The 21412-nt window shown below is 37.7% G+C and overlaps 1 protein-coding gene across 7 annotated transcripts in view; it reads right to left on the reverse strand.

Annotated features, from left to right (window-relative positions):
• The window catches only part of LOC5578220 (arf-GAP with SH3 domain, ANK repeat and PH domain-containing protein 2), a 122719-nt gene extending 101520 nt beyond the window's left edge, over nucleotides 1-21199 (reverse strand). The window contains exons 1-2 of one of the 7 annotated variants that reach the window (XM_021839972.1): nucleotides 20721-21199; nucleotides 13361-13854 (exon numbers count right to left, since the gene is read on the reverse strand). In XM_021839972.1, the coding sequence (XP_021695664.1) occupies nucleotides 13361-13486 (126 nt within the window). In that variant the 5' untranslated portion in view covers nucleotides 13487-13854; nucleotides 20721-21199. Of the gene's footprint in view, nucleotides 1-13360; nucleotides 13865-20139 lie in introns of all 7 variants that reach the window. The other 6 variants (XM_021839971.1, XM_021839968.1, XM_021839970.1 and 3 more) reach the window with 6 other exon arrangements.
• Between the last annotated feature and the right edge of the window lie 213 nt (nucleotides 21200-21412).

The following is a 21412-nucleotide window of genomic DNA, read 5'->3' on the forward strand; positions in this document are numbered from 1 at the left end:
AGAAATCATTCTTCAATTCTAACGGAAATCTTGAGTTGTTTTGCTTTTTTCCAGAAGTCTTTTTGGGAAAATTTAGAATATCCGTTTGAAATTCTGATACAATTTCTCAGTAATTATTTGGGAAATGTTCTTGATTTTTTTTTTGTGATTTATTAGTCAATTTCCTTGCAAATTTTCTGAAATTCCTGATCGAATCTTCAGAAAATCCCTCTTGAATTCAAATGCAAAACCCTTAAGAAAACTTCCGGACAGCCCTCTGGGACTCTTATAAATACCACTGAGATTCTTAAGAAAATCTTTCTTATACTCTTATGAAAGGAACTCTGAAATAGTTTCGGAAATTCCCTTTGAAGTTCTTTTGTATACTGGAGTCCTTTCGAGCATCGCTCTGGAATTATTCCGGAAAAACCTCAAGCATTCTTCGGGATGCCTTAGTGAATTCATCCACAAACTCTGGGAAATTTCTGAAAATATTACAGGGATGCTTCCTAAATATCTTCTGGGATTTTTTTGGATAACACTGTGCAATACAGTCAACTCTCCATAACTCGATATTGAAGGGACCATTGAGTTAGGGAGGTATCGAGTTACAGAACACATTCTTTAAAAGAGACGTGCAACGCGCTCTACTTGTATGAAGGCAGGGTTATGTATTAGAGGAGTTAAATAAATAATTAGTAACTTCAAGATTTTCTATCTAGCATGAGCATGAAGATATAACGGATTAGCTAACACTCTCAGTACGCATATTTAGAGAACTCAAAATTTGAAAATCAAAAACGGCCTTAAGGTCACCGAGGAAGAGGAGTAATGTACACAATTGCTACTAGCGATCGCGAAAATCTTTGCATCTCCACTGCTGTCAAAGAAAAAGAATGTGTTAGTCAGATAAGGTTAAAATTACCATTTATGTGTTATGCGATTGTTTCTTACCTAACTGTTTTTCTAATTATGTAATTTAAATCCATGAACATTTCTACTTCTGATAGATTGATCTTGATTGGCCGCTCGTGGTTGCTACTCCAGTATCGCCAGATCAGTTGCACATACACAACGAACCAACCAGATAACTGCTTGGGTCAACAATGGCGCCTGCCACGTCAGGATGCAGATCAATGAGGGGAAGGGGAGGACTTGTTGATGCATTTAAAACTGGCCCACAGTAGACCGGATATACACCTGCATCTACGCCAGTTAATGCGGGAAGGTGTAGGGCTGGTATAATTTTATGGCAGAGAGGCTTGCTGTTTGATTAGCAGACTGCCTATGTATCAGGCGTTAGGAAAGGCGTGCTATAATGATGGAATAATGGAAACTATGAACTTCAGGTTCAGTAAATCAACTGTGATAGAGTAAGAATGGAAGATAGAAGTAAGTGAAAGATACAACTACCAAGTACGAGGAACGAGCCTGGGATTGAACCCATGATCTTCTGCTTATGAAGGCCTAATGGTTACCAACCCCGTCAAAATTGAAAATCAATTGTAACATTTAGCATATAAAACGATAATAAAAAAAATCTTTTTTCTGACTCACACTGTACCTCTATTCCGTCTCAAGAAGCGATAAGCGAAATCTTTAGGTAAACATTTTGCGCAATTATCGACACTGGAATAAGAGGAGGAAGAAAACCTGCTAATTGTTAGCACTCGGAGCAAAGCAAAACAATCGACGAACTAACTGGAATAGCTGGTGGAATAGAGCCGCGGCGAGCCTCACACAGACCGCTGTTGAGGCATGTTTTGGTTTTTCTGTTTACATACCGATCTTTCTCTTCTGTGTCTTTGAAGCTTATGCTTCAACCTCAAGACCATTGAAGGCGAGGCAAAGGCGCAAAAGTAGCACCCGAAAAGCGGATGATGGAATTCGATCCGACCTCCCCGTGGCCAACTGGCGGCGTGCAAATCGTGAACCGGTAGTTTATGGTTTCGACAGACACATCATCGGGGCAGAACGGGAAACTTGTAATTTCTGGTTATAGTTTGTCTACTTTTTCGAAGGAAGGGAAGGAAAATAAGGCATAATGGAGAGCACGAACGTTGAGATCTATGGCGATTGGTGGCCAAACGGAAGCCAGAAATAATAACGTAAACAAACATTTAACTCATTTTCGAAGTGGTTATTTCGTTACTCGGCGGCGACGGCGGCTGCAGTTATTCCATATTTGTGAATCATGCTTTCGAGGCAGGGATTTTGGTTTTCTAGATGGATATCTTTTTAAGAGGGCACATTTGAGAAAAATTAATTTACGGTTGCGTATTCCTACTGACATGGTACAAAGAAAAACCGGCATGATCAATCATATTATATAACTATTCAATAAAATGTTGAAATCAGCAGGAACACTCCTTTTCGTGTTAACATTCTTGCGAATTTACTGACCTATACTTTTGTGCTTATTATTTGAAGACCCTGATCAATATTTGATAAACATGTGATAAAAACCGCAACATCGAAGCAAGGCCATGCTAAAGGTTTCTGGGTTCGATTCCCGGTTGGTCTATGATCTTTTCGTAATGGAAATTTCCGTGACAGCATCGAGACGCAAGCTTTGCACTAGTAGGGATAAACTGCTAAGGAGAAGAAGAAGAACCAGAAACATTTAGCTAAAGTGAACTTTCCTTCCTAGTTTATTGCACTTTCTCTCTCATCTATTCGATCATTCCTAACTACAGCTCAGTGCTGAACGCCATGTGTTACGATCCTGGAAGCCAAAGCGGCATATGATCACATCTGACGCCTCAGCTACCATATGGCTGTGAGATTAAGCCAAGTTTTACTTTTCCCCTCATCTACGCTAAACCACCGGTAGCATGTGCGATGATCGAAGCCCGGTCCTAACCGATAGACTTTGGACGATGCGATCAACGACTGCTGATAACATCGTAACGAAAGGAATGCCGCTACCAAATGGTTTAAAAGCGATTAGAAACCACCGAGGGACGAAGAGGTGTGATGTTATAACTGTTGCTTTTCTCACGCACAGGAAGCCTCCTCGAACTCACGCAAAAAAAAATCGAATCGAAGGAAAATCTAGCCTCAGCAGTCCCATCGCGTCGCATAAATTGTATCATTTGCTTTAACGACACGAAATGTCATTTCCTTTGCATCGTTGCGTCAAGCCGCTGCGATTATCGAAAGTGCTTTTTTTTATCTCTCCGACTACGATGGCGAGGACAGACGGACTAACGAATCAACAACCGCACAAGTCCCGCTGCGGCAATTCCACCGCGCGCTATGCGATACCATCCCACGGTGTGCCTGAAACCGTTGTTAACGAACAAAAATGAACATCATTTCTGCATCTACCATTTGAAAGATATGGTGTAATAGAATGCCTTTTCTTTGTGGATTTGAAATTTTGTGTAGCACATTGATGTTACTGAATCGATCCAAATTCGATATGCCAAATCGATTTATTTGAATCTTTTGAATCGATGCTTTTGATATGATTCGATTTTCAAGTTTGTTTGAAAAACATAACATCAAGCACTCGAAATTAAACTATATGCTTTTGGATTCGATTTTGGTTGTATTGATTTGTCTCTCAGAAATTAAAAATTACACATTTGACACTTCAAGGATGATTCAAAGTAAGGTTCTACAAATTATTGCAAAAAAATAATCATTCTCGCCATATCAAATCGAATGAAGAAAATCTGTGTTCAATAAAACGTTTGTAAAATTGCTAGTTAACAGAATTACAGATTTTTCCAAGTACGATGTTTTATACAAATATCAGTACGGGTTTAGAAAAGGCTGCAGTACATCTACCGCAATAGTAGACCTAATAGATTCCCTTATTGATAAAATTGATTGCAAATGTGTTGTTGGAGGGCTTTTTATCGATTTAAAAAAGGCGTTCGATACGCTGATCCACAATATCCTTTTAAAAAAGCTAAAGTTGAATGGAATTAGGGGTATTGCGAATGATATATTTGAAAGATAGGCAGCAGTTTGCAGCTCTTGATGGTGCTAAAAGCTCTTTGCGTGCAGTTAACGTGCCACAAGGGAGCAATATAGGGCCTTTATTGATCCTTACGTATATAAATGATATTGGTAATCTACCACTAATTGGTGTACCACGATTGTTCGTAGATGACACATCCATTTTTTATCATGACGCTGAAAGTAATTATGTAATCATCATCATTGAACAGGACTTGCAAACCCTAATCCACTATTTTAATACTAACTTGTTATCCATAAACCTTTCTAAAACATAGCCCACGAAAAAAAATTGAAAATCATGGTAACCCGACTAGAGGCATATAACAAAAATATAATAAAATTTTATCAGAATATGATATGCATATCTTATTATGATATAATTTTGTTAGGCACCGTTATTCAAAGAAAATATTAAAACAAAAAAAAAATAATATAATATGTTATGTTTATTGAATATATTTCTATTTGTTTATTTTTAACAATTTTATAATAAAACTAGTGGACCCGGCAAACTTCGTCTCGCCATCAAGTAGGCTGTTGAGAAACACTATGGATCGTTTCGTGCAAAATGACAATTCAGTGCATTCTGGTTTTTCCAACTTTTCCGGTGAATATCCTGGGATTTCTTTACACACAAACACGTCGGAGCCCTTGACGAATGAAACGGAGAAAGAATCATTCAACCCCATCGTAAGCCATTTCGTGACATACAAAAACCATTCCATTTTAGATTAAATACCTACATAGGGGGGGAGTATGAAAGAAAAGTCTCTAGGGTTTCTCAAATTATTCAAGTGGTAACAAATTGTTATTATCTTAATTTAATTATTGACTAAATTGCAAGTGATTGAAAATTGAGTTGTTGTGCTATAAGCCCAATTTTAAATTGCTTTTTTTATATAAAACATACATTTTTCTGTCTATTGCTCCGAATATAAAGTTTTGTTAGAATTTTCATATAATTGAATCAAAACTCGTTGCTGGATGTGTTATCCCGTATATCAGACAGTATTATAATTTTGATACGTTGTATCAAAAATTGCAACTAAGTTTGATATGTTTTTCATAGTTATAAAACAATACATATTATGTTATATTTATGTTACAATTCATAGAAATTTTGTTATAATTTTAGTTATTTTAACAACATCCTGCATCAAAATTGTAACAACCTATGTTCGATAAAATATTTATATCATAATATCACAAGGTGATATGATTTTATTATGTACCCATAGTCGGGAATCCATATTTCGGAATAGACACTATTGAGGAGGTGACTACGATCAGATATCTTGGCTTTCAGTTGGACTCAACAAGACAGTGGGAAAATGACATTAAAAGTATAGAAAATACTCGTGCAGAAAAAAATAACTGCTGAATACCAAAATGAGGTATTCCATACCAGATAATTTCCAATATTTAGGGGCCCTCCATTAATTATGTAAGACAATTTTCGGGATTTTTCTACCCCCCCCCCCTCTACTCTTGTATGAAACCCATAACAAAATTGTATGGCGCGTAAGAAATATCAGACCACCCCTCCCACCATAACCCCTTACGTAATTAATGGACGGCCCCTTACAACCTGAATGAGGTATGAAGCCCTGCATAAGAGGTAAAATACTTCAAATAATACCTTCTACATATTCTACACATACCAAGCTGATAATTAGTTCAGGTATTGTAATACCTAAATAATACTTGATGGATTTTCATATAAAAGTGAAGTTTTTCAATTATAGTTCAATACCTCCAGCAGTCCTCAATAGCTACCGAATACCAAAATGAAGTATTTTTAATTGTTTTAAACATTTTTTTCAAATACCATTATAATACCAAAATGAGGTGTAGACAATTGAACAATACCTAATTATGGTATGATACCAAAATATGGTATGCATAAGTTATTGCGAGTTATTCTTTCCTCCTCGGGTAAAGTTGCATCATTTTGTGGCATGATGTACCGTGTAAGCTCCTTTGTTCCTTGTCACGCACTGATGCAGTTTTATTACGGTTGTGTACATTCTCTTTTCCAATACCTCATAGCTGCGTGGGGTCATGCTTGTAAATCCAAACTTAAGAAACTCCAAATCCTACCAAATCAATGATTAAAAATCATATTTAAATTACCACTGCTCTATCCTACGGTACATCTTTATACTAACACGTTGCACAGTATCTACGTTGTCTATGCGAACTGCAGTCGTCTGTTTTTGTGTATGATATAGGGAGACTTGCGGCTTTGGCACCATTCGACTATTATCGGCAACCAAATTTTAAACGCCAAATACACAATATTTTTCTATCAAAACACATCAATGAAAACATTCAGATGATTCTTTGTTCTTTCCGCTTCCCGCTGACGAGATTTCCGAAACTGAACAAACAATAACGCCAGAGATATCATCAATTCAAATGAACACACCTCAAAATGAGACTGAATTGGAGCTGCCGAAGAGATTCACCAACAGATCTTATGGGAAAGTTGCCGAAGAGAATGAGGCTGCCGACAATAGTCACACTGACAAGAGATGTTCGCAGCGTTGTAAAAACTTTTCTAAAAGCATTTTGACAAGTCTGTCGGCGTGAATCGATGGAATATTGAGCAACGCAGAAATGTAAACAGACAAACACGGAATTTGTCTGCTGATGTCCGAGAAAATTACAAAAGAATGGTGGCATCGGCTTAGACTGCCGAGAATACGTAAGTTCCCCTACTTAAAAACCAAAACTTGAATCATAATTTTGTTCTGACAACAGCCAATTATGGTCACGGACTAGTTTTGGACAAACAAATTATCTTATTTGGGTCCTCTGAAATACAATTCCCTCCCGGAATACCTTAAACAGAAAAAAATCGTGATATTTTCAAAAGCAAATTGAAACAACATTATAAAAGTAATATTATTGCATATCTGCTGTAGCACAAATACAACTATTCATTGCTATTACCATTACTTTCAATCACACGAATTCTTATTGATTTATTTAATATTTAAACATATCAAATTCTCTTGTAAATAGGTTTGTTCAGAAATGGATCCTTCAAAGGAAAACTTATTTCCACTGGATCCTAGTTATATGCACCACACCTTTTTATTGTAATTGTTTGTTTTTATTTCACGTTTGTTAGTTTATTTGTCATTTAGTTTTTAGTTGCGTTCACTACCAGGGAGCTCACAATACGGCTCTTTGATGTGGGGTCAGTGGTGTGTCTACGTAAAAAAACGATTTTGAGTGCCCTTAATATTAGCATTAGCATTAGCATTAGGCATTTCGCACAAATTCGTAGGTGGTACAGTCCTAGACAATTGTATGAGGGTTGCCTCCTTCCCGTCCGTTACCAAAGTCAGAAATTTGGGACTAACCTCAAACTCTTAGACAAGATTGACGCTAATCTGACAAAAATCGAGAGCTGTCCTGGCCACGTCTTTGCGAAAGCTGGGGAATGAGAAAGGATGATTCATTGAACGACCTCTCATAGGTGTTACGGGATGTTGTGGAATGTTGATGGAAAGGATAGTGCCATAGGATACGTTCGGTAGACGTTCTGGCCGACAAATGGTTAATATTTACGCATTATGATCATGCGCTGCTGATCTGAACAAACTCACCAAATTCCTTTTTCGAAACTCCTCTGCAATCCGTCGCTCAATAAAGAAAAAATGCGTGAGCCGTAACTTGGCACTGCCCATCAAAATGCACGCACCACAGACATAAAAACTGCAGTTCATAACCTATCCCGAACCGAGCATCCGCGAACCACAGAAGATAAAAAAAAAAACGAGTCCCGCGACACGAATTCAATTGCTGGAGCCATCACAGAGCACTTTCGAGCAAAACGCAGGCAGGGTAGATAACTTTACCGAAAAAAAATCACTTTTATCACTTTGAAAAACATGTTCCACAGAACATTTGCACTTGGCATAGAACCATCCGCCAAATCTAATTTTCACAAGCCGATTGGAAAATAACTAAACAAAAACTCGGAGCGACGTAAACCTGACACAAATTTCAAAACGCAGCCGTACGCGCGCACGGTTTGCTGCCTATTTTGAGTGCCCTTAATATTGATACAAAAAATCTATTAATCTATCAGAACAAAAAAATCGATTTTCGAAACATCGATTCAAAATCGCTCATTGCTAGTGTCCACCACAGATAATACAATAATTCTTACATGAACATCTGGTGCGAATAAATGCAGTAAAAATCCTATCAGGAATTACAAAAAATGTTTGAAAGATAAGATAAGTCCGATAGGAAACTTTTGAAGGCAATCTTCCCGAAAATCAGGGCATTAATTCAAAATCAGTTTGCCAATTCCCGGATTTTCCCGACTGCCTTATTATTTAGAACAGGGTTATATCATGACCCAACGATTTGATATTTTCTAGACGTTCGATAGTAAGTTTTCATGTTTGATTTGACTTTCAAAATATTAGTTTTAGGCAATGGATTTTGAAGCAGTTCCTTTATTTATTTTCAGTCGAGTGGGAAAACAACAGAACTTATAGGAAATACAGAGATTTTAAAATTATATGAAAATTAAATCTGATACATGCATCTAAATTTAGAACATAGCTCCACAAAATGCCAAGTTCAATAAACAACACATTCTCTTCCCAGAATGTATTTGAATTTATGTGTGCTGGATGCAAGGAGAGATCTATTAGACAGAAACGATTTCTCGACGAAATAAGGATTGTTTTCTTAGTAACAAATTTGTCATGAATCCAAAAAGCATCTGTCATGAATCCAAAAAGGACTTAATTATAAGGTTATGACTAAACAGGGGCAAGTAATCCAAACAAGGTTTCACCAAAAAACAGAACCTGCCGAACAATAATTGTCTAGGATTTGAGTCAGAAATCGCTTAGTACTCATCAACGGCTTATAATTTGCTGTAATTTTTTTGGATATTTATTTATTAACTGTTAGTGATTTTCAAACTGTCAAGTATCTAGTCAATAAGCGTTTCGATTCCCGTTAAAATTCATACATATATTTTATCATAAAAATGTCATGAAAAGTTATAGAAATCTATCAATTATCTCACCAAGAACCTTGCCAGGAATCGCTAATTATCCTTCTAGAAATTTTTCAAGTAGCCTAATAAAGTTTCACAAGACCTCGCTTGAATTTGCTCAGTATTTTGTCGTTACAAAATACTAAGCATCTCACTAGCATTCAGTAAACATTCTTCGAAGAATTCAACGATTTTTTTGCAGGATTCTGCTCAATAAAAATACTATAAATGTTATAACTTGTCAGGTAATCAATAAGCTCTTAAAAATGCATTAATTTAGCAGTATTTGCGCTTTTACTGAAAGTCATTTAAATTTAGTTTGGGTGATCGAATGAAATAGGTATTGACATGAGAAAGATCTTTGAAGAGAAAAACTCCTGTTAGTTTGATCCATCGTAAGTTGTTGTAGTTGTAGAAAACGAGAGAATTAATGGTGATGGGTTGATCGATAGAGTTAGGCATGGTACTCGTGCATGTTTACCGCCATACATTTTCCTTTCATTTTAGAGGATCGTTAAAATTGGACGTAGAAAAAGTTGCGTATTTTTTCTTGCTATTGTTTATAATTTAAATAAGCAACATACTTAAGAACAGCAATCTACCAGTGTAGAAAATTAATTTGAATATATTACACTGAACCTTACATAAATCCACTGCATACCGGATTTTTATCTTCTTTAATGTCAAAGCTATTAAAATAGATTTGACGATTCCCTTTTCGTTATTTGAAGTTTACACAAACACATGTATCAGATTAGAACGTTATTCCAGTACTTGTAATATCCTTATTATTTTTTAAATGTTGATCATCTATAGGTAACGTTATGTTCTTGTGATTTCTCTTAAAAGGCAGGAAAGAGTGTACTCAGTACACTGTACTGTTGGCCAGCGAGATAGATGACAGTTTGATAATTTACAAAAACATTTGCCTTTCTCAGCAGTTATGTGGCAATATGCAAGCAATTAAAAAGCTTGGAAATCGAAACATAGTGTGCATTTGAAGTGTTGATACCCAAGTTTGACATATCGCAGTACACTCTTCACGGCATTCTAGATTTTGCTCTATTACCTTATGTGCCATAAAATTTTGGGTAACCGCAAGGGACATGGAGGTCCTTATTTTGTCTTTGTTTAAAAGGTTAAAAACTATTTGGATTTTTTTTTGTCAACCGCATTGTCTGAAACTTTGCAATAAGAAGCCCTCTGCCAAAGTACCAAACCAGGATGCATTTCCACATTAGAAATAAACCTGTATTCTTGTTTTTAACATATTTTTCCGATGTGTTATACAGTTTCAGAGTTTAACAAGTTTCCCGGATTGATGGTTGAGAAAGCGAACAAATTGTCAAAGATATTCCAAACTAGTGCGATGAAGATCTCTTCAAGAATCGTCCCAAAAGATATTCACAAGATTTCCAAGAGTTCATCAGAGTCCAAAAAGCCCTCGCCAAGAATTTTTCCAAGGTTTTCCAAATGGTGGGTACAGAATTGATTTTTTCGTTAATAAGGGTTTTAGACACCCCGTGACTCCCTTCCCGTAGCGACGACGACCTTCCCCGATCCCACATCATCCACCTAAACGCCCAGAAATCCCCAGTCCCCGAATCGGTCGTCATCGCCGTCTTCATTAGAATTCAATGCACATTCACTGGCGGTGAAAAACTCGTTGCCAATCCCAGAGCTCCACACTTAGCACGAACACGAAACGACGACGACGACGGAGTAAATGTTGTGCGTTGAATTTTACTTTCTTATGCCACACGCACGACTTTATACGTCAACGATGCGTCTCATAGGCTGGTAATAGCAAACAGAAAGAGAGAGACACACAGAAGAAGAATGTCGCCGCTAAATACCTAAGCTTTAAACAAGCCTAAACAGATGATAAAATCAGCTACTTTCAAGGGTAGTTTGATTGCGATAAAAGCGATGATATCGGTTCGACTGGATTATACTGGTTTCAAGAAGCATAGTTACCAGTTATTGCCACATCACGATATATTATTATATTCATATATATTGATTTCATGATATATAGATAATAATAAGTACACCAGAATCCAGAATATATTTTACCGGAAGACAGTTTACCGGAATATACCATTTACTAAACACTTGTAAACCATAAGGACTGTTCATTTAAGTAAGTGGACACGTATTTTTTAAAGCAAACTGTTTATTTTCGAACAAATTCATGAGTTCTCTTGAAATACATGGAAATCTAAGTAATCTCGACCAAATTCACATAAGTTTGAACATTTATTGAGCATTCCTGGATAATGCTCTGACTTTTCTCTTGATGCCTCCCATCGGGTTCTGCACAACTTTCTTCGTAACTTTTCTTTGTGTTGATTACCACATTTTCTTGAAAAAATCCATGGAACTTGCTTATCTTCCATCCTTCTTAAGATGTCGTTTGATTATTTCTCAATATTTCCAAATGGGGCGTAGTTATGGGCAATTCGGTAGAATCTGCCATGTTTCAACAAATTCGACTTTTTCCTTCTTGATCATCTCCAAAGTAGCTGAAGCATAGTGAGTCGATGCCAGACCTGGCCAAAACAATGGAGGCTTGTTATACTTTCGGTAAATGGGCAGAAGACGTTTTTAAAAGCATTCAGTTCTGTAATTTTCACCGTTGATTGAACCCGTTGTGAAAAATGTAGTACTTTTCATACCGCAGGAGCAAATTGCTTGCCATAAAAAAACCTTTTTCCCAAATTTTTCTGTTCGGATGTATTGCACGTCGTCATAAGCATCTGTTTTCGATACAGTGTTGAAAAATTGGAATTTGGACACTTCGTGATTTAAGCCAAATCTCGGAACGACAGCTTTTCTGAACACCATTTGTGCAGAATAAATCTGCGTGTCGCCATGTTAAACCGACCTATCGCTTGGAATTTACAACTGTTCGATGTCAACTTACTTCTGCTATCAAAATAAACACTTGAGTACACACTGAAACAAAATTTGAATTTTTTCCTTGGAAATTTCACACCAAAATGTTAACAATCAGGTGTCCGCTTTCTTTAATGAACAGTCCTTAGTTGAAGATGTTTTTCAACGCGTTTTCTGGGAGTCGGATGAAATTCCCAGCCGATTCTTATTCGGTACGAAATTTGTAGTTAGCCTCTCGGTAATGGCAATCTTACACTATTACCAACTATCATAATTGAATTGAATCTCTTAGCTTAATACGCAATGATTTGGATTGCCATTGAGCTAAGTAAAAATTGAACTATGATAGTTGGTAATAGTGTACCATCTATCTACATAAAAATGGAATGGTGTTTGTATGTCACGGAACGGTTTACGAACGGGTCAACGGATTTAGATCATTCTTTCCTCGTTTTGTTCGTCAAGGGTTCCGACGTGTTTGTATGTACAAAAATCCCAGGACAATCGCCGGGAAAGTTGGAAAAACGAGATTTAACGGAATTGCCATTGTGTATGGAACATACCATAGTATTTTCCAACAGCTTACCTGATAGCAAGACAAAGTTTGCCGGGACCACTAGTTTTGAATAAAAAATAGACCTGGGATTTCGGGAAAAAGTATTCACGATAGAGGCGTTTGAAGAAATTATATTCAAAGAACTAACGTTCAGGAAAAAATAACGTAGTTGTATCAATTTAGTTATCACTGCTTCTTCCGTGGAGAATAAATTGAAGATATTTATGGAGAATTCTTAAATAAATCTCAGGATATTCTTAGTAAAAATACCCGGACGAATTTCTGGTAGAATATTTCATGGATGATGGAATAGTTTAGAGGGAGTTCTTGGATATACTTCTAAGCGAAATATTGACGGAGACCTTAAAGAGGAATTTCAAAAGGATTTAAAAACGATATAGGCCTATTCACATGACGTCTCAAATCAGCTGATCGGGAAGCACTTTGACATTTCTTCTATGAAAATGACAGGCCCATGTTAGCACCGGTCCTCCACCGATGTAAACAAATGCATAGACGGATCTGTCACATGAAAAGGCCTATTATATCTGATCTAATTTCCTAGAGTATCTTTGGAAGAGTTCCCAGATAGATCCCTAGTTAACGTATTGGAGATATTCATGAGGATTTCTTAAAAGAAGTATTCAAGAAATCCGTTGAAATATTTTTGCAGAAAAAATCGTATTCAAAATAATTGAAGGATTCTGTTAAATAATTAATTGAGAGAATAATTTTGGGAAGATAAAGATACTCAGATAGACAAGATAGATGTAGTTTTTGTTAAAAAATCTGTATCAACAGTTTTTGTAGACCTGAAAGGCAAATCTAAAACATATTTTGTTCAATGCAAACAAAAAACACACCAGACGCTATGAGACATCATCCCAACCATCCCAAATAATAAAACTTAAAAAACGACTCACCTCTTCCAAAGCGGCAATCGTCTGCCGGCACTGGACCATCCTGGACACGAACGTTGACGTCGTCGGCGAGTTGTAGTCCTCCCGAGTCTCCTCGAGGAACTCGCTCACTCCGATTAATCCAGGCATTTTGTTTGCACCAGCTGGTCTCAAAAATTGTAATAATTTATCCTATCCCAATGATGGCAGCGGATGGACGGACGGACGAACGGCAAGAACGACAGGTGGTTCCAGCCGACTTTTTCCCCTCGCTTCTTTTCGCCGGAGCCCTTCCACAAACACTCACCACAGTTGGGTCGATTCTTTTCACTCTTCGCTTCTGCAATGCTGCTCCCTGCCCGACCGGGCAGTAATTCGATTTTTCACTCGTCGTATAATTAGATAGCTTCACACGCTGCTGCTAGCTGGTTAAACACAACACAGAAATTTCCACTTTGCGCGCTTTAACGCCACCACCGGGTAGGCTGTTGTTCCAGAGCTGGGCACCAACCGGGTCTCTAAAAATATCTTGAACCGTGAATTTTTGGTTGCTTTCGTTTCGGCGGATTTCGCGATTTGACACCTTGTCTCTAGGAGGTTGACCATAAATGACGTAGCATTTTAGGGGGAAGGGGGTTTTCGGGAATTTGTTGATTGTATAATAGAAGCTGTGTGTATGTCTTCGTGCCTGAATATAACTTAATAAATTACTTAATTAATTACAGTGCGGAACATTTTTTTTTGTTTCAAGCACCAAAATACCACTATTTACTCAATTTAGGATTGCTGAATCCATTGTCGTTTACAAAAATATCCTAGCACGTCAAAATTTATGAATATTGGCTGATGAAAATACAGAATTTGTCAATTTCAGCCAACCAGCTTATATGAAAATTTACTTGTTTAATTTGCCACAGAATTCAACCTTTTTCGTTAAAGAATACTTGATGCTCAAAAGTTATTTTCTGATGATTTAGTGAAGTATTGTATTTGTCATATAAAATAAACGCAGAATTTTGTATGGAGACAGCAAGAATGTTAAAAAAGACGTTTGAATCTAAATGTAATTTCGAAATTTAACCCATCAACTCCCCATTTGGATAGGCTATAGTGGAACAGGTCAATTTATACTATTACAATATGCAATTTTATATGGCTATAGAGACCGAACCGAACCAATAGGAATCAGGAGATGAAAGTTTGCTTAAGAATGTTGCAGAAAATGTTCCTAATACATTTTTTTCAATTACAAGTATTACTACACGTATGACTGTATGCAGTTCTCCGTGTTTTTTTTTTTTGCAGGAATTTCATCAGAAACTAATTCTGCCATTTGCCCAAAGAATACATTTTTTGACTCTTTAACGACCATCATAAGAAATTACTTCTTGATTTTTTCAGGAATAATCTCAGAAGTTATTTTAGAGACTCCACCATAAATTCCTCCAATGATTCGGTCAATAGTTTTTTTTAAGGAAATCCTAGAATTGTCGTTAAATATTTCCAAGAGTTTTACCAATAATCTATTCTGCAAAAAAAAAAAAAAATCTGCAGTAAGTTCTAAAGGTATGATTAGAACTTACTGCAGAATTTTTTTCTATTACAGTCGAAGATCGTTATAGCGACAACTGTTATAGTGACAAAAGCTCTCTATAGCGACATTTTTCGATCTCTTCAAAAACATTTCAATGTTATAACTATTCTCTTTAGCGACTTTTCTCTATTAAGACGGTCCCTTGCGATGTCGTTATAACAAACTTCGACTGTATTAGCATTATTATTATTATAGATTGTTGGCACTTCTCAGCAAAAAATGCTGGGAAATTATCCCGGGCAATCTTTATGCAAAAGGCTCTGTGGATCTCATTTATCAGTTTATATCATCCTAATGAGTCTGCTGGATGATCTTCTTAGTTGTGGAACCGTCTCACTATACTGCAGGTTCCAAGAATAATTGCTTTTGAGACACTGTGCAGATCTTTCTCTAATTCCAGCTCGTCTAGGGACTTTAGGAGAGATTTTGGGACAGTTCCGGCCACTGGGAGGACTACCGACTATATGGACGTCCTCTAGGTGCCACATCTGCTTCAACTCCTCCGCAAAGTCATGGTGCTTTGCTATCTTGTTGGAGAACGTCGATTGAACAAAGTAATAACAGTGCAGCGGTTCAGCGATGTCAATGAGTGTTACTCGTTTCATCCTTTTGTCGTAGAATACAATGTCGGGGCGGTTGGCACGGATGTGAACATTCGTTATGACCTTGCGATCTCAGCACAGCTGTATGTAATTATTTTTCAGAACTGGGTCAGGCAGGTATTTGTTAGTAGGGTACAAATCGGTCCACCAAGATGTGCTTAACCCCTCTACCGGCAGCTTCATTTTTTACCGCAGGAAAAAAATTCAAATCGCGATAACTTTTTTGTTTCTCGGTATTTTTGCACCATTTTTTCACAAGTTCTCAAAAAACTCTTCTAGTTTGAAGATCCGTGTGAATATTGATCATTGGTTATCTGGATCCTGAGATATTCCGAAATTCCTTGGGGGACCGACGCTTAATCATAACCCACGTATATATATTGGGCTACAGATTTTTTAACGTATTCAGATGTTCACTCTTTGGAACAATACATTAATGAGAGTATATTGTGAAAAAATGAAACAATTTGATGCAGCCGTCTTTGAGTAATGAGCATTTATGTTGCTAACCAAATAAAGATCTTGAAAACTTCAAAAAACCTCATATCGTAATTTTAAGATATCTCTAAGAACTCTTAACCAATTTGTTTTATTTTTTCAGATTAGCTCCTTATTACATGGCATTGTATAGCCCACATTTTACTTTTTCGATAAGTTAACGTAAAACAAAATGGCCGCCTAAAACATTTTGTATGGAAAATGTCGGTCCCCCAAGGAACATTGGAATATCTTTAAAACCAGATCACCAATCATCAATATCGACACGGATCCTCAAACTAGAAGAGTTTTTTGAGAACTTGTTAAAAAATGGTGCAAAAATACCGAGAAACAAAAAAGTTATCGCGATTTGAATTTTTTTCTTGCGGTAAAATATAGCTTTTGGTGCACAATCCTGGCAAGTTCGTTGTGCCGATCGAGGTAAGCTGATCCAGCTAGTACTACACAGTCGGCAACGACATGCTCGATAGTCTCTCCTACTGAATTGAACTTTCTACACCGGTATTCCGCGTCTTCGTTCAATATGTACTGCCGATAATTCTTCGTCGAAATTACCCGGACCTGGATGGCTACCATGAAACCTTCCGTTTCAGAGAAGAGGTCACCCCGCACCAGACACGTGTTTGACGCCACCTTATCGATGTGCTAGAGCAGTGCGTGCCATGCAACTTCTTCTGCTTCCACGTTGCGATAATCTCATCGACGGCTTTGATGTCACAGTTCAGCTGATAGACCTGCGGCAGATGCAGGAGATTGAAACCGTGGTCAGCTTCGCATACAATGCGGTAAATTTCATTCGGCATTCAACGAAATATGTCCGCAGCTGCTGGATCTGGAAGACACATAGTGCCTGAATATCGATGACGCCTCTTCCTCCTGCTGCACGTGACGGGTGACTCTCTCAATGGACGATTTTGGGTGTCTCATTCAGTGCTTGGTGAACGCCAATCGTAATGCTCTTTCGATCGCCTCCAAGTCAGTCTTGGAGGCGATACGTCAACTATACGTCAACATCGGCACAGCAAACGTATTGAACGCTTAAAACTTGATGCCGGAAGCCAGAAAGCTCTTCAAAGTACAGTTGACACGAGATAAGATTTTTTTCCTGTAGCTGCTTCTTGATCGTCATGTGACGAATACCTCGCAGTTGCAGGAATCCTAAATATTTATACGTTTCACCTTCAACAATATTCCGAATCTCCTGCTGCTCGTTGACGCGGAAACAGTTGGCATTCATAACTTGACCCCGACGTAGAAAGTTGGCCGGCATTTGTCAATTCCAAACCTCCATTCTTCACTGATTCCGCAAATAACTTCGGATCGTCTATATAGAAGATGTGGATAACTTTTGTACTCCTTCCCCCACTTTTCAGTTGGTAGCCATAGTCGCATTAGTTGAGTGCTTTGCTGAGGGGGTCACGGTCAGGCAAAACCACAGCGGATTAAAGGTATCGCCTTCAAACCCCCTCCTGATGCTGAGAGTCCTGAACCGTACCGTACATAGCTGTACCGTCGGTTATGTGTAAGGACGTGCTCCACATCCCCATCGCGTGTTGCATCAGCCTGATGACGTTCCCGTCTACCTTATACAACTGCAGTACCTTCAGAAGGTACGAGTGCGGTACTGAGTGGTATGCCTTTTTGTAGTCGACGTACGCCATACTTAGGTTCTTTTGCTTTAAGCAATGACAGGTTCTTTTGCTTTGACACAGCTTTGCGTGTTTCTGCGCAATAGTCTGGAACCTTCCTCGCTATTATCGACGATAGCACTTTGTACATACTTGAAAGGGACGTTATTGGTCTGTACTTCGATGGGTCAGCTGTAATTTGGTCCTTTGACAGAATAAACGTGACACCCCTGGTAATGAATTCCGGTAGCTGCGTGGGGTCTCCTAGTACCGTATTGAAGCATTACGCAATCTGCCCTTGGATCGTTGTGAGTTTTATTACACCAAAAATTGTGCACAAAATCAGGTCCTGGTGCAGCCCAATGCCTGGTATACCGGCTAGCCTCGTGTATATTCTGAGCGGTTCGTACAACCGCGGCCATGTCTCCAATTCCATTCCACTGCCTATCTTTATCTGCTAACCACATCCCATCGCCGTTGTGTTCGGCGGAGCTCTCCCATAAATATTTGAGAAATTTCCCAAGGAAGTTCTCAAAAAAATGTACAGGAATTTCAAAAGGAGGAGGATCTCCGAAAAAAAAACTTCCTAACTTCTGGCAAAGTCTTGGAGGTTTTCTAGATCAATTTATTTGATAATTACAGCAGGATTTTTCAAATTTTTGTTGCGGCAGCCCTTGAAAAACAATATAAAAAATCCTGAAGAAACTTGTGTAGAAAGGATCGTAGTTATTGCTGTAGTATTTTCTGGAGTGAAACCTCAGATAGTTTTGAAGAATCTATAGAGATTTTACCAGTAAAATGACTCGAGAATTGTTTGGAATTGTAATTCATGGATGGAATATTGGATAAATGTCTAGATACGTTTTAGGAGGAAGTTAATGATAAAACATTGATTAAATTTATGGTGGAATTTTCGAAAGAGTTCTCAACAGACTTCTTTGAATAATAAATAAAAGAATTTTGGAGCAATTCTTGAGTTATATAAAAAATCGGAGAAGGAACTCATTAAAAAAATCTTGTAGGTGTTGCTGGGAAAAAAAACTTTTACCCTTCAATCACTCTGCAATAAATCATTAGAGATTTTCTTGGAAGAACTTCTCTAGGAATCTTTGGAAGGTCTGCTAGAGTAACTACTGAAAAAATCGATGGAAATATGTAAATAGATAGAAAGTTTCTAAAGCAAAATGGGAGTAAGCCTTTTGGATTTTTTTTTCACGGTAATCGCTGCGGAAATTCCTGGTTAGGTATTTCGAATGACAATTCACTGCAAGACAAAGTAAAACAGTGACTTTAGAAATCATTTTGGTCAAAAAGGTCTCGAAAGACCTTTCATTCAAATTTAAGACTTTTTAGAGACTAGTCTTAAAATAGAGACCAAGTCTCTAAAAAGAGACCTGTTACCAGCCCTAATTGTTTGAAAATAGCAGTTTTTTCTCAGCTTATACGTGATCAAATTCGTAAACCTGAACGAAGTTGAAGTATAAACCGAAACCAAACATAATGTACTTCAATCAGACAATAAGTTTGACAAAAAAAATGTTTACGAAATTATTTTTACGTTATACAGTATTGGACAAAACATTTGTACTTTTTTTGATTTTCCATACAAAATGACCTACTTTGGTAAGCCAGATCTCAGATAATTATGGACCGATTCGAATAAAATGTTCACAGAACATCAGACATAACTTGAATTTCAATACATATTTTTGAAAAAAATTTCCAATCACGAGTTCGAATGTAATAACGATTTAACTGAAGTGAAATTATCGACGAAGAATTCAAAACTATTTATCTTAGAATCTGATGGCCCTACACAAAAACTGTCTTGACCAAACTTGTTCATTTCGTCAAAATCTACAACTTTGCTGAAGATACCCTGTAGCTATTTTTTTTAATGTGTTTTAGTTATCTAAATTATAAAAAAAATTGTCAAAAATTCACTTTTGTCGAACCGTTGATTGAAAAAATTACTAATAAAATATATTTTTTTTTTTTTTTTTAAATCTTTATTAGAGTGTATTTTAACGCACGAGGGCTAGTTCTACACTTAATAAAATATATGGTAAAAATCAAGGTATGTTTGATGTTCTGTGAAAATGTCATTAAAATCGGTCCATAAATAACAGAGATCTAGCTTACCAAAGTTGGTCATTTTGTCTGGAAAATCGAAAAAGTTGCAAATGTTTTGACCAAAACTGTAATTATACTATAATTTCTCTTGACTTTTGTTAAGTTTCTAAATTTTAATGTTTTTGAATTTCTTTGTTTCAAAACCATTGTTGTAAAAAAATAAAAAATAAAATTTAATTTTCATTCAATGAGAAATGAAGGGGTCGTTCCGAAATGCTACGCTTTTCCTAGAGGTGGGGAGGCGGGTTTGTCAGAGTTTGTATTCAAATGCTACAAGGGGGAGAGGATGTAAAAAAACAATGCAAAAATACTACGTCATTTATGGACGTTCCCTAGGGTTACACTCACTCACTCACGCAAACGGAACCCGAACTGGGGGGACCCTGTTTGGAATCGGAAAACACACACAATCACAAACGGCTCCACTGCTTCCAGACGATATCCAACAACAATTCGCATTCCATTCCGAGGTCACTCCGCGGGAACTGAGGCTGGCAAAATCCGATAACACTCTAAACTGCTTCCCTCCTCACTCTCCTGCGGGGAAGCTTGTTGTCATTTTGCGTCTCTTCTCTGTCAAACGCTGATGATGACAGCTGCGCTCGGAAGGATGACAAAAAAAATTCCAAGGGGTTTGCAAAGCAGATTCGCCACTCGTCGCACTCCGGAATCTAGGGAAGCGCTGGCGCTTCTTCTTGAATTCTTCACTGCTCCTCCACCCTAAACTTTGTCACCACCAATTCCGCACATCAAACTTTGTTTCTTCACAAGATTCACAAACATTTTCGGAAAGTGATTCATCACTCTGATCCACAAGCGAAATTTTTCGGTCACTCCAAAAGATGGGTTAGTCGCTTGTCACCCAATCAGCAGTGTTTTATCCACGGAGGAAAAAACGCCAAAGAAAACACCCACTTTTTCACTCTCACCAATCAGCTTTTCCTGCGGCTTTCGCTGCCCTCAGGGGCCAAATTCGATAAAATCCTCCCGACGACACACCCGAACCACTTTCGCACTAATCCGTCGCGTTTTAATTCGACCACCTTCAACCGAAAATCCGTCAAAATTTATCCTCGCCCGAAAATTTACAGCTTCTTTTTCCGCACACAACTCTTGGCAAACTGCTCACTGACTGCTGCTGTTTTTCTCCTAGCTCTGACTTGCTCTCTCACGGCTTTTACAACTTTTGGTGACTCCGACTCATCATCCGTCGCGTTTCCGTCCCTTTCCTGTTCGAAACTTTCTTCACGCGAGCCGTCACTGTTCTTCGCTCGGTCTCGGTTGTCTCTTTTCCACTAACGGGTTTCACCCGCGACGGGACCAACGAAACAAAACGGTTTTTAGCGAGCCTCCGTCATAAGATTTGAAGAACCGTTCGAACCGACTGTCGATCTGCCACTGAAGAGTGAAAGAAAAATACACAGGAAAGTGCATCGCCGACTGGCTCTCTGATGATCAGTGTTGCCACATTTCTATCTGTACCGAAGGTTCAAAAATCTTTTTTATCTGTACCAGAGATTCTAAAAATCTGTACACGAAATCTGTACCACATCCAACATAAATTGTTGAGAGAGCTCTTAAAAACCTAATAAAATTGGAAATTTAACATAGTTTTTATTGA

The sequence above is a fragment of the Aedes aegypti genome, chromosome 2 (genome assembly GCF_002204515.2).
Source record: "Aedes aegypti strain LVP_AGWG chromosome 2, AaegL5.0 Primary Assembly, whole genome shotgun sequence".
Classification (NCBI taxonomy): domain Eukaryota; kingdom Metazoa; phylum Arthropoda; class Insecta; order Diptera; family Culicidae; genus Aedes; species Aedes aegypti.